At 52.4% G+C, this 12,088-nt stretch overlaps 1 protein-coding gene across 1 annotated transcript in view; it reads left to right on the top strand.

Moving 5' to 3' along the window:
• Slc1a7 (solute carrier family 1 member 7) overlaps positions 1-11,992 on the top strand; it is a 56,472-nt gene extending 44,480 nt beyond the window's left edge. Inside the window, exons 5-11 of the mRNA XM_045139295.1 lie at positions 1,729-1,951; positions 4,184-4,283; positions 5,035-5,268; positions 8,129-8,323; positions 8,798-8,932; positions 10,102-10,204; positions 11,643-11,992. Of these exons, the coding sequence (XP_044995230.1) occupies positions 1,729-1,951; positions 4,184-4,283; positions 5,035-5,268; positions 8,129-8,323; positions 8,798-8,932; positions 10,102-10,204; positions 11,643-11,861 (1,209 nt within the window). The 3' untranslated portion in view covers positions 11,862-11,992. The remainder of the gene's footprint in view (positions 1-1,728; positions 1,952-4,183; positions 4,284-5,034; positions 5,269-8,128; positions 8,324-8,797; positions 8,933-10,101; positions 10,205-11,642) is intronic.
• The last annotated feature ends 96 nt before the right edge of the window (positions 11,993-12,088 follow it).

The raw sequence follows: 12,088 nt of genomic DNA, 5'->3' as shown, positions 1-12,088 counted from the left end.
CTACCTCAAAAAATCAAAATAAATAAATGAATGAATAAATAAGTTGGGTAAGCCCAGGGGGGGGCTGGCTACTAAGCCTGTTTTCTTCTCTAAAATCAAATCTTGGGGCTGGAGAGATGGCTCAGCAGTTAAAGACACTTACTTGCAACGTCTGATGGCCCAGGTTGTGATAATCAGCCTCTTCCATGCCTGCTATGCTGGTATTCAAGAAGTTTTGTGGAGGGGCTGGAGAGACGGCTTAGCAGTTACAGCGTTTTCCTGCAAAGCCAAAGGATCCCTGTTCAACTGTCCAGGATCCACACGAGCCACATGCGTCTGGAGTTCGTTTGCGGTGGCTGGAGGCCCTGGCGCGCCCATTCTCTCTCTCCCTCTCTCTGCATCTTTCTCTCTCTTTCAAATAAATAGATAAATAAATAAAAAATTTAAAGGCATGTGCCACCACATCAAGCCTACATTTAAAAAACAAGTTTTGGGCTGGAGTGATGGCTTAGCGGTTAAGCGCTTGCCTGTGAAGCCTTAGGACCCCGGTTTGAGGCTCGGTTCCCCAGGTCCCACGTTAGCCAGATGCACAAGGGGGCGCACGCGTCTGGAGTTCGTTTGCAGAGGCTGGAAGCCCTGGCGCGCCCATTCTCTCTCTCTCTATCTGTCTTTCTCTCTGTGTCTGTCGCTCTCAAATTAAAAAAAAAAAAAAAGTTTTGTGGAGAGCTGAAGAGATGACTTAGCGGTTGGTTAAGGTGCTTGCCTGAGAAGCCTAAGGACCCAGGCTCGATTCTCCAGAACCCATGTAAGCCAGACTCACATGATGGTGCATGCATCTGGAGTTTGTTAGCAGTGGCGTGCCCATTCTCTGTCTCTCAAATAAATAAAAATAAAATTCCTTTTCTTTTTTATTTTTCTTCCAAGATAGGGTCTCACTGTAGCCCAGGCTGACCTGCAATTCACTATGGAGTCTCAGGGTAGCCTCGAACTCACGGCGATCCTCCTACCTCCGCCTCCCGAGTGCTGGGATGAAAGGCGTGCGCCACCACGCCCGGCTTCTTTTTCTTTCTTTCTTTCTTTTTTTTTTTTTAAAGGAAGCTTTGGGCTGGAGGGATTGCTTAGCTGTTAAGGTGCTTGTCTGCAAAGCCAATGGACCCAGGTTCGATTCCCCAGGACCTACGTTAGCCAGATGCACAAGGGGGTCCATGCATCTGGAGTTCATTTGCAGTGGCTGCAGGCCCTGACATGTGCCCATTCTCTCCCTCTTTGTCTGTCAAATAAATAAATAAACAAATAATTGTTGTTTTTTTTTTTTTGAGGTAGGGTCTCACTCTGGTCCAGGCTGACCTGGAATTAACCATGTAGTCTCAGGCCTCGAACTCATGGTGATCCTCCTCTCTGCCTCCCAAGTGCTGGGGAAATAATTTTTTTAAATTATTTATTTATTTATTTATTTATTTATTTGAGAGCGACAGATACAGAGAGAAAGACAGATAGAGGGAGAGAGAGAGAATGGGCGCGCCAGGGCTTCCAGCCTCTGCCAACGAACTCCAGACGCGTGCGCCCCCTTATGCATCTGGCTAACGTGGGACCTGGGGAACCGAGCCTCGAACCGGGGTCCTTAGGCTTCACCGGCAAGCGCTTAACCGCTAAGCCATCTCTCCAGCCCTAATTTTTTTTTTTAAAAAAAGCTTTGTGGACAGCGATAACTTGGGTGCTGACTGCTCGCCGTTGGTCTGTCACCCACAGTACCGCACCAAGACCACCCCTGTTGTCAAGTCCCCCAAGGGCTCGGTAGAGGAGGCCCCTCCTCCGCGGGTCCTGGTCTATGGGGTCAAGGAAGACAATGGTTCTCGCGTGCAGAACTTTGCGTTGGACCTGACGCCACCACCCGAAATCGTCTACAAGTCAGAGCCTGGCACCAGCGATGGCATGAACGTGCTGGGGATTGTCATCTTCTCCGCCACCATGGGTATGTGCTGGGACCCACCCCTACCAGTGTTCTGAGCCTTCCGGTCTCCTAGGTCCTTCCTTCTTGTCCTAACAGAGTGCTTCCCGTCCGTCCATTCCTTCTCCCCCAGCTGAAATCCTGCCCCCCTCCTTTTTTTTTAATTTATTTGGTTTTTCAAGGTAGGGTCTCACTCTAGTCCAGGCGGACCTGGAATTCACTCTGTAGTCTCAGGGTGGCCTCGAACTCACGGCGATCCTCCTACCTCTGCCTCCCGAGTGCTGGGATTAAAGGCGTGCGCCACCACGCCCGGCTCTCCTGTCCCTTTTTTGGGGGGAGGGGATTCTTGGATCTGGATCTGGCCTAGTCTGCCTTCCTTCTTCCCAGCCTCTAACCTCTGCCCTCAGCCAGAGGGACCTTGAATGAAGGTCTGGAGTTGGTGTGGAGGGTTGGTACTACTCATGAAAGCCCATGTGGCCTGTCTACCCCATAGCATCTCACTGGCTGCCTCTCTGTCCAAAGCCATCTAGGCTATTTCCTGAGTCCCATGTGACCTCCCTCACCATGACTCTTCCCTTGTTATTTTTCTCTAAGACCTCAAGACCCCCCCCCACAACCTTACTGATTTATCATGAAGCCATCAAGGGTGTGGCTCAGGACTCTCAGGACCCTTCAAAAGCATGTGACTTTTTTTTTTTTTTTAAGAATATTTTTAAGCTGGATGTGGTGGCGCACGCCTTTGATCCCAGCACTCGCGAGGCAGAGGTAGAAGGATCTCCGAGAGTTCGAGGCCACCCTGAGACTACATAGTGAATTCCAGGGGAATCGAACCTGGGTCCTTAAGGTTTCCCAGGCAAGCACCTTGACTGCTAAGCCATCTGTCACAGTCCGGTTTGCATTGCTGGTGGAAGTCACCCAACTAAGAGCAGCTTCTGGGGAAAAGAGGTTTATTTTGGCTTACAGGCGTGAGGGGAAGCTCCACGATGGCAGGGGAAAACGATGACATGAGCAGAGGGTGGACATCACCCCTTGGCCAACATAAGGTGGACCGCAGCAACAGGAGGGTGTGCCAAGCACTGGCAAGGAGAAGCTGGCTATAAAGCCCATAAACCCGCCCCCAACAAGACACTCCCTCCAGGAGGCATTAATTCCCAAATATCCATCAGCTGGGAGCCTAGCATTCAGAACACCAAAGTTTATGGGGGACACCTGAATCAAACCACCACACCATCTCCAGCCCTTTTAACAACTTTTATAACTTTTTTTTGAGGGGGGGTTCGATGTAGGGACTCATTCTAGCCCAGGCCTCCCGAGTGCTGGGATTAAAGGCGGGCGCCACCACGCCTGGCAACTTCCCTAATTCTAGACAGTAAACCATAATAATTCCCTGCTCTACTCCACTTTCCACTTCACAGATCCACTCTCCATTATATTCCTTCCCCCTCTCAATTAGTCCCTTATTTTATTTTTGTTTATTTATTTGAGAGCAACAGAGAGAAAGAGGCAGAGAGAGAGAGAGAGAGAGAGAGAGAGAGAGAAAGAGAGAGAAAGAGAATGGGCGCGCCAGGGCCTCCAGCCTCTGCAAACGAACTCCAGACGCGTGCGCCCCCTTGTGCATCTGGCTAACGTGGGACCTGGGGAAGCGAGCCTCAAACCGGGGTCCTTAGGCTTCACAGGCAAGCGCTTAACCACTAAGCCATCTCTCCAGCCCTAGTCCCTTATTTTGATGTCATCATTTTTTCCTACTGTTATGAAGGTCTTGTGTTGGTAATACCAGGCACTGCGAGGTTACGGATAACCAGGCCATTCTGTGTCTGGAAGACTGCATTGTAAGCAGCCCTATGATCAATGATTTGTATCCTTTTAATTATAGCTTTAATCTCATTGCTTGTAATGAGAATGTTTACTTGTAATGAGAATGATTACTGAGGTCATCTGCTTCTATTTTGGGGAGGTTTGTGCATTTAGAAATGTGTCCATTTTTTTTTCTTAAAGATTTCTCAGCTTTTTTGGAATGTCAATTTGCCTGCAAAACCTAAGGACCCAGGTTTAATTCTCTAGGTCCCACGTTAGCCAGATGCACAAGGGGGCGCACGCGTCTGGAGTTCGTTTGCAGTGGCTGGAGGCCCTGGCGCGCCCATTCTCTCTCTCTCTGCCTTTTTGTCTGTCGCTCTCAAATAAATAAATAAATAAATAAAAATAAACAGAAGTTCATACTACCGGCAGAGACGTGACGTGGGTTGTATGTCTTCACAGGCATCATGCTGGGCCGTATGGGGGACAGCGGGGTCCCCCTGGTCAGCTTCTGCCAGTGCCTCAATGAGTCCGTCATGAAGATCGTAGCAGTGGCCGTGTGGTAAGCTTCCTCTAGAAAGTTCCTCTTCTTCCCCCACCCCCTCATGTCCTGAGAAGTGGTGATGTCCACTTGTCCAGGAGTGCAGCAGGAAGTTGCACTGGAGGCTTAGCCAGGGCCCCGAACCACCAGAGCTCAGAGTTCATCTTGCTCTGCTGCTTGCTTGGCCTCAGTTTCCCCCACGTAGGGGCTGCTCAGCTTCGGGTTTTTTTTTTTTTTTTTTGAGGGGGAGAGAAAAATACACATTCGAGAAAGCACACACTAGAAGTGAGAACCAGCGGCATCTCATGGTTCAAAGTTGTGATCGTGGGAACCCTCTAGTCAGAGGGTCATACCTGGGTCCCCCACCCACCCACCCAAAGGTGTGTGGTTGAAACGGGGCCTCGCAAAGGCAGGAGTTGCCCTCAGAGGCTCAGATGGGGAGGGCAAAGGGAGGTGAAGTTGGGGGGTGGCTGAGGACCTGGCCCCCCCCCCTTCTCCGCATAAGAAAAGGCCAGGGGCTGGAGAGACGGCTTAAGCGGTTAAGGCGCTTGCCCGCAAAGCCTAAGAACCCACGTTCGACTCTCCAGATCCCAGGTAAGCCAGATGCACAAAGGCGAGGCAAAAGCACGAGGTCATCACACACGCCTCACGCGGTCCTTCGTGTGAGCCCCAGGTAGATGGGAAGGGACACCGATCACACCATTGACAGCGCCACCCAGCGGGGTGGACCCTCGCCCATCTATTGTTGATGCCAGGCACCCTGCCACCCCAGGTATTTCCCCTTTGGCATCGTGTTCCTCATCGCCGGCAAGATCCTGGAGATGGATGACCCCAAGGCCGTGGGGAAGAAGCTGGGCTTCTACGCCGTGACCGTGGTGGGCGGGCTGGTGGTCCACGGTCTCCTCATGCTGCCTCTCCTGTACTTCCTCATCACCAAGAAGAACCCCATCGTGTTCATCCGCGGCGTCCTCCAGGCCCTGCTCATAGCCCTGGCCACCTCCTCCAGGTAGCCCTGGGCGAACAGTGGGGTGGGCTGGGTAAGGGGTGTGGCTGGATAGAACTCTGTCCATCTGTCTAGCCAGCAGCCAGCCCCAGCCACAGAACCATAGAGAATGCTAGCCTGGCCTTTCCTGTGTGGTGGCAATGATGCTGTGGTCATATCACAAGTAGAAGTAGAAGCCCTGCCTGTCCAAATCATTCTCCTTTTTTTTCTTTTCTTTATCTTTCTTTTTTTTGAGGCAAGCCCAACAGACTGGCCTTTCAAAACATTTCTTTTCTTATTTTTACATATATATATATATTTTTTTTTGGGGGGGGGGTTCAAGGTAGGGTCTCACTCTAGCCCAGGCTGACCTGGAATTCACTATGAAGTCTCAGGGTGGCCTCGAACTCACGGCGATCCTCGTACCTCTGCCTCCCGAGTGCTGGGATTAATGGTGTGCGCCACCACGCCTGGCTTATTTTTATTTTATTTTTATTTACTTATTAGAGAGAGAAGGAGAGAGAAAGAGAGAGAATGGGCACGCCAGGGCCTCTGGACACTGCAAACAAACTCCAGATGCATGCATGTCATGTGCATCTGGCTTATGTGGGATCTGGAGGATTGAACTGGGATCCCTAGGCTTCGCAGGCAAGCTCCTTAACCACTAAGCCATTCTTCCAGCCCCCCTTTTAAAATTTTTATTTCTGTAGAGAGAGAGAGAGGAAGAGAGAGAGAGAATTGGCGTGTCAGGGCCTCAGCCACTGAAATCAAATTCCAGATGCTTGTGCCACCTAGTGGGCGTGTGCAACCTTGCGCTTGCCTCACCTTTGTGGGCCTGGCTTATGAGGGATCTGGAGAGTTGAACATGGGTCCTTAGGCTTCTCAGGCAAGCACCTTAACCACTAAGCCATTTCTCCAGCCCCCAAGTCATTCTCTTTTTAATTCTTTTTTTTTTCTGATTTATTTTTATTTATTAGAGAGAGGGAGAGAGTGAGAATGGGTGCTCCTGGGCCACTAGCCAGTGCCAACAAACTCCAGACGCATGTGCCACCATGTGCGTCTGGCTTAGGTGGGACCTGGAGAATCGAACCTGGGTCCTTAGGCTTCACAGGCAAGCTCCTTAACCGCTAGGCCATCTCTCCAGCAACGCCCCCCCCACCACGTCATTCTTGAGGCCTTCCTCGGCCCATGGTCCCAAAGGTCCCTCACTGAGCATGGAGTTCAGCACCCTCAGCTCAGAATATGAAACATGGAGTGTGGTGAAGATTGCACGTCCAGACCACACGTCCTGTTTCACCCTCGGCCATATCACTAGTTAGCCAACGGTTTGAGTCACAATTCTGTCTAGCACCGTCACCATGACGGCGAGTGGTCACTTAACTTCCCCAGGGGAGAGGGGTGCGGGCTCAGGGTCCCCACACTCAGACTGGGATAATTTGCACCCCTGCCATACAGGGTCGCTGTTGGAGGCTGGGGTGATCCCCGTGGAGTGAGAAAGCCCCCTGTGACTGGTGGGACCCATGGCCGGTTTCAGGGACACCCCCCCCCCCACATACACACCACAAATGAGTGGAAAGGACCTTAGGGAGTCGGAAGGACCAGAAACAAGTTTGTCAGTCAGCAGGGAGGAAGAGGAGGCAGTAGTGATTTACAAGCATTGTGAGGAAAGGGTGCCCCCCCAAATACCCCAGAGCGAATGTGTAGACCCCATGTGGAGGAAGTCGTGGGGATCCAAGCCTACCTTTTTTTTTTTTTTTTTTTTTTGGTTTTTCAAGGTAGGGTCTCACTGTAGTCCAGGCTGACCTGGAATTCACTATGTAGTCTCAGGGTGGCCTCGAACTCACGGCGATCCTCCTACCTCCGCCTCCCGAATGCTGGGATTAAAGGCGTGCGCCACCACGCCCGGCAAACCTACCTTTTTGGTCCAGAGGCAGTGGCCACTTCTCTTGCCTGGCCCTCGGCCACACTCCCACGTCCTGACGCGACCTCCCTACATCACTCCTACCACCACAGAAGCATTTCCCGAGGGACTCCAAGTGCTGTTCGGAGCATCAGATGGCTTGGTCCCTCTCTATTCATCTTGTCATCTGGGTTTTGGTGGGGGGCGGACACATTAAGGCACCCGAGGTTAAAAGGTGTGCTGGGCCAGGCGTGGTGGCGTACACGCCTTTAATCCCAGCACTCGGGAGGCAGAGGTAGGAGGATCGCCGTGAGTTCGAGGCCACCCTGAGACTCCATAGTGAATTCCAGGTCAGCCTGGGCCAGAGTGTGATCTTACCTCAAATAAACCAAAATAATAATAATATAATTTTTTTTAAAGGGGGGTGTGCTGGGTGGTAGGCCGAAATCTAGGCCCAGACAGTCCAGTGAGGTCCCAATAGTTCATTACTTTCAATACTCCTGGCCCAGTAGCGTGGCTCTTGGCCAGCCTTTCCCCAGCTACAGGACACATCCAAGAAGTGGACAGCTTAGTGTCCTAGTGCACGGTGCGTGGTCTGCCCATGTACACTCTTGTTGTTTTTGTTATTATTATATTATTATTTTTAATTTATTTGAGAGCGACAGAGAGAGAAAGAGGCAGAGAGAGAGAGAGAACGGGCGTGCCAGGGCCTCCAGCCACTGTAAACGAACTCCAGACGCATGCGCCCCCTTGTGCATCTGGCTAACATGGGTCCTGGGGAGTTGAGCCTCGAACCGGGGTCCTTAGGCTTCACAGGCAAGCGCTTAACCGCTAAGCCATCTCTCCAGCCGCCCCTATCCCCTCCCCATGCACGCTCTTGGCTAAGGCAGACTCACGTATGTGTCCCAGCTCCCTTGCAGCGGTTACCCCCGGCCATTCAGGAGGAGGAGGGTGGTGGGCAGACACTGGCCCCTCTGCCCATAGCTCAGCCACACTGCCCATCACCTTCAAGTGCCTGCTGGAGAACAACCACATCGACCGGCGCATCGCCCGCTTCGTGCTGCCCGTGGGTGCCACCATCAACATGGACGGCACCGCGCTCTACGAGGCCGTGGCTGCCATTTTCATCGCCCAGGTCAACAACTACGAGCTCGACTTTGGTCAGATCATCACCATAAGGTTCGTCCCCGACGACGCACACCCCGCAGGGTCTCGTGGCCAGCTGGGCCCCGTGGCAACCGAGTACCAGGGCATGCCCGCCCGCGGATTAGTGCTCCTGGAACTGGGGATGTGCCAGTAGGGTGTGGCAGAGCCTGAGGGGGGTACCCTGTGAGCCGATCTGAGAGCGCCCCTGACCTGAGAGCCCAGACCCAGAGTCAGGCTAGGGCAGAGTTTTGGTTGGCAAGCAACCAGAATCTCTGGGTGGCTCCGAACCTGCAGAGGGACCGTTCCATATGTAGGGTACCCCAGTTTCCTCCCGCGGAGGCCAGAAATAGGGCCTGGGTTCCTTGTCTGCAAAGAAGGATGGCAATGCATTTGCCCCGAGAAGTCCCGATAGGATACTCCCGATCCACTGGCTGTCCCCAAGTCCTGGCTTCCCAGCAACCCACCTCACCCCCTTTCTTCTCCCCCCCCCCCACAACCCCCACACAGCATCACAGCCACGGCGGCCAGCATCGGGGCAGCTGGCATCCCGCAGGCTGGACTTGTCACCATGGTGATCGTGCTGACCTCTGTGGGGCTGCCCACCGATGACATCAACCTCATCATTGCGGTGGACTGGGCTCTGTGAGTGAGCTTTGTCACGGTCTCCCCCACCCCGCCCAGCCCCACCCTCACTGTGGGCACCTGAGTCCCTTCCCCCAGGCAGAAGACCGGGCAGCTGTCCTGTGTGGTACAAAGGAGACTGACCGTGCGATTTTTGGGATCCCAGAGGCCAAGAGAGAACGTAGGAGGCCTTTTGAATTCTATAAGGCTTTTCTATTTCTTTTTCTTCTTCTTCCTCCTCCTCCTCCTCTTCTTTTTCTTTGTTTCTGGTTTTTCGAGGTAGGGTCTCACTCCAGCCCAGGCTGACCTGGAACTCACTATGGAGGCTCAGGGTGGCCTCAAACTCACAGCCATCCTCTTACCTCTGCCTCCTAAGCACCATGCCCAGCAATATTTCTTTTTATTTAAAATACTTTTATTGCTTTTATTTATTTATTTATTAGATACAGAGGAATGGAGGGAGAGAAAGACAGAGAGAATGGGCGCACCAGGGCTTCCAGCCACTGCAAACGAACTCCAGATGCATGTGCCACCTTGTGCATCTGGCTTATGTGGGACCTGGAGAATTGGACCTGGGTCCTTAGGCTTCGCTGGCATGTGCCTTAACCGCTAAAACAATTCTCCAGCACAGTATTTCTTTTTTTAAAAAAAAAAAAACAAACTTTTTTAAAAATGTATTTGTGTGTGTTGTAGGGGGCAGTCTCTTGCTTATGTGGGTGGCTGGGGTATTGAACCTGGGGTGGCAAGTTCTATAGGCAAGTGACTTTAACTGCTGGGCCATCTCCCTAGCCCCTCTGCAACTATTTCTGGATAGTAACCACAGAGCCTTAACCACAAAGAGCCTTTCTTTCAAACACGCACACACCAACCCTTTTTCAAAAAAAAAAAAAAATATTTGATTTATTATTTGAGAAAGAGGGAAAGGAAGATATATAGAGAGAATGGGGGCACCAGGGCTTCCAGCCACTGCAAATGAACTCCAGACACATGCACCCCCTTGTGCATCTGGCTTACGTGGGTCCTGGGAAATCGAACCTGGCTCCTCTGGCTTTGTAGGCAAGCGCCTTAACCGCTAAGCCATCTCTCCAGGCCCCTGGCAGGGCCTTTCTAAGGGCCGGGCCCCACATCAGCTGTTTCAGGGCTGAGTATGACCTTCTACCCAGCTCAACTGCCCACCTTGCTTTGCCCAGGGACCGCTTCCGTACCATGATTAACGTGCTGGGGGATGCGCTCGCCGCGGGGATCATGGCCCACATCTGCCGAAAGGATTTTGCTCGGGACGTGGGCACCGAGGTGAGAGTGGTACCCTTGCTAGAGGCCACCAGGGGGTGGAGTTCGGCGGGCGGACAGGGCACCGGTTGCCCCATCCACCGGCTGGGGCACCTTGTCACATCTTCCACAGGTCTGGGTGGGAGCTTGTTGTCCGTAGCAGGTGACAGACGCCTCCCTGAGAACCTGCCAGGGTAGTGAGGCCAGAGAAGCAGCAAGAACAAGATGCAACAGCCTCGCCCTGAGAGACCCATGCCTTCCTCTGAGTCGGGGGTTTGTGTCTGGTCTTTGTAGCCATGTGTATACTAAGCCATGCTCCTCCATGGGGAGCAAGCTGGGGCTCAGGCAGGGAGTCACCAACTCCTTCCCTGGCCCCTCTGCTACCAAGACAACGATAGCAGGACACCAGACACATTGGGAACTGGTGCCCACAAAGACCTGCCACCTGCCAATGCCACCCAGCATGCTGGCAAGAAAACCTATTTCAGTGGCTCCCAGCCCTAAGGTTGCCTGGCTGCACCTACCCGTGGTCTTTAAAAAAATATATAGATAGATAGATATTAAGGGCTGGAGAGATGGCTTAGCTGTTAAGGTATTTGCCTGCAAAGCCAAAGAACCTTGGTTCGATTCCCCAGGACCCACGTAAGCCAGATGCACAAGGAGGCGCACGTGTCTGGAGTTAGTTTGCAGTGGCTGGACATGCCCATTCTCTCTCTCTCTCTCTCTCTCTTTGCCTCTCTCTCTCTCAAATAAATAGATGAAAAATAAATATATTAATATATTAACTACTAATTAAATATTAATATATTATTATTTATATATTAATCCCAGCACTCGGGAGGCAGAGGTAAGAGGATCACTGTGAGTTCAAGGCCACCCTGAGACTACATCGTGAATTCCAGGTCAGCCTGTACTACAATAAGATCCTGCCTCAACTCCCCACCAAAATTTTAAATTTTTTTTAAATTTATTTATTTGAGAGCGACAGACACAGAGAGAAAGACAGATAGAGGGAGAGAGAGGTGCGCCAGGGCTTCCAGCCTCTGCAAACGAACTCCAGACGCGTGCGCCCCCTTGTGCATCTGGCTAACGTGGGACCTGGGGAACCAAGCCTCGAACCGGGGTCCTTAGGCTTCACAGGCAAGCGCTTAACCGCTAAGCCATCTCTCCAGCCCCCCACCAAAATTTTATTTATCTATCTATCTACTTATTTATTTATGAGAGTGAGAAAGAGACAGAGAGAATTGGCATGCCAGGACCTCCAGCCACTGCAAACAAACTCCAGATCTATGCGCCACCTTGTGTGTCTGGCTTTATTTAGGTGGGTCCTGGCAAAATCGAACCTGGGTCCTTTGGCTTTGCAGGCGAGCGCCTTAGCCTCTAAGCCATCCCTCCAGACACCACCCCCCTCCCCCGTCCCCTCATTCTTTCTCGCTCCCACCAATGCTTACTTCTCTTCCAGAAACTGTCTCCCTGTGAGACCAAGCCCGTGCCACTTCAGGAGATCGTGGCCACCCAGCAGAACGGCTGCGTAAAGAGCGTGGCTGAGGCCTCGGAGCTGACCCTCGGCCCCACCTGCCCCCACCACATCCCAATACAGGTGGAGGAGGACGAGGAGCCCGTCGCTGCCAGCCCGGACCACTGCACTATTGAGATCAGCGAGCTAGAGACCAATGTGTGAGGTATAGGTCTGCAGGGCCGTGCCAGGACCTGAGGGCAGGGGCAGGAATTGAACTCACAATGCCTCCCGAGCAGCTGGTAGGGTCTGGCCACCCCCCATCCACACGTCTCTCCCACTTCTAGCTGGCTGGAATCAGCCACTGATGAGCAATGGGGGGGGGGGTCTCAGATGACAGGTACGTTCAGGACCCCCAGCCAGTGATCACGCTACCTAGCCCAAGCAAGCCC

This window comes from Jaculus jaculus, chromosome 21 (genome assembly GCF_020740685.1).
Source record: "Jaculus jaculus isolate mJacJac1 chromosome 21, mJacJac1.mat.Y.cur, whole genome shotgun sequence".
Lineage (NCBI taxonomy): Eukaryota > Metazoa > Chordata > Mammalia > Rodentia > Dipodidae > Jaculus > Jaculus jaculus.
Note: the sequence above shows the minus strand (reverse complement) of the source record. Positions and strands in the feature narration are given on the sequence as shown.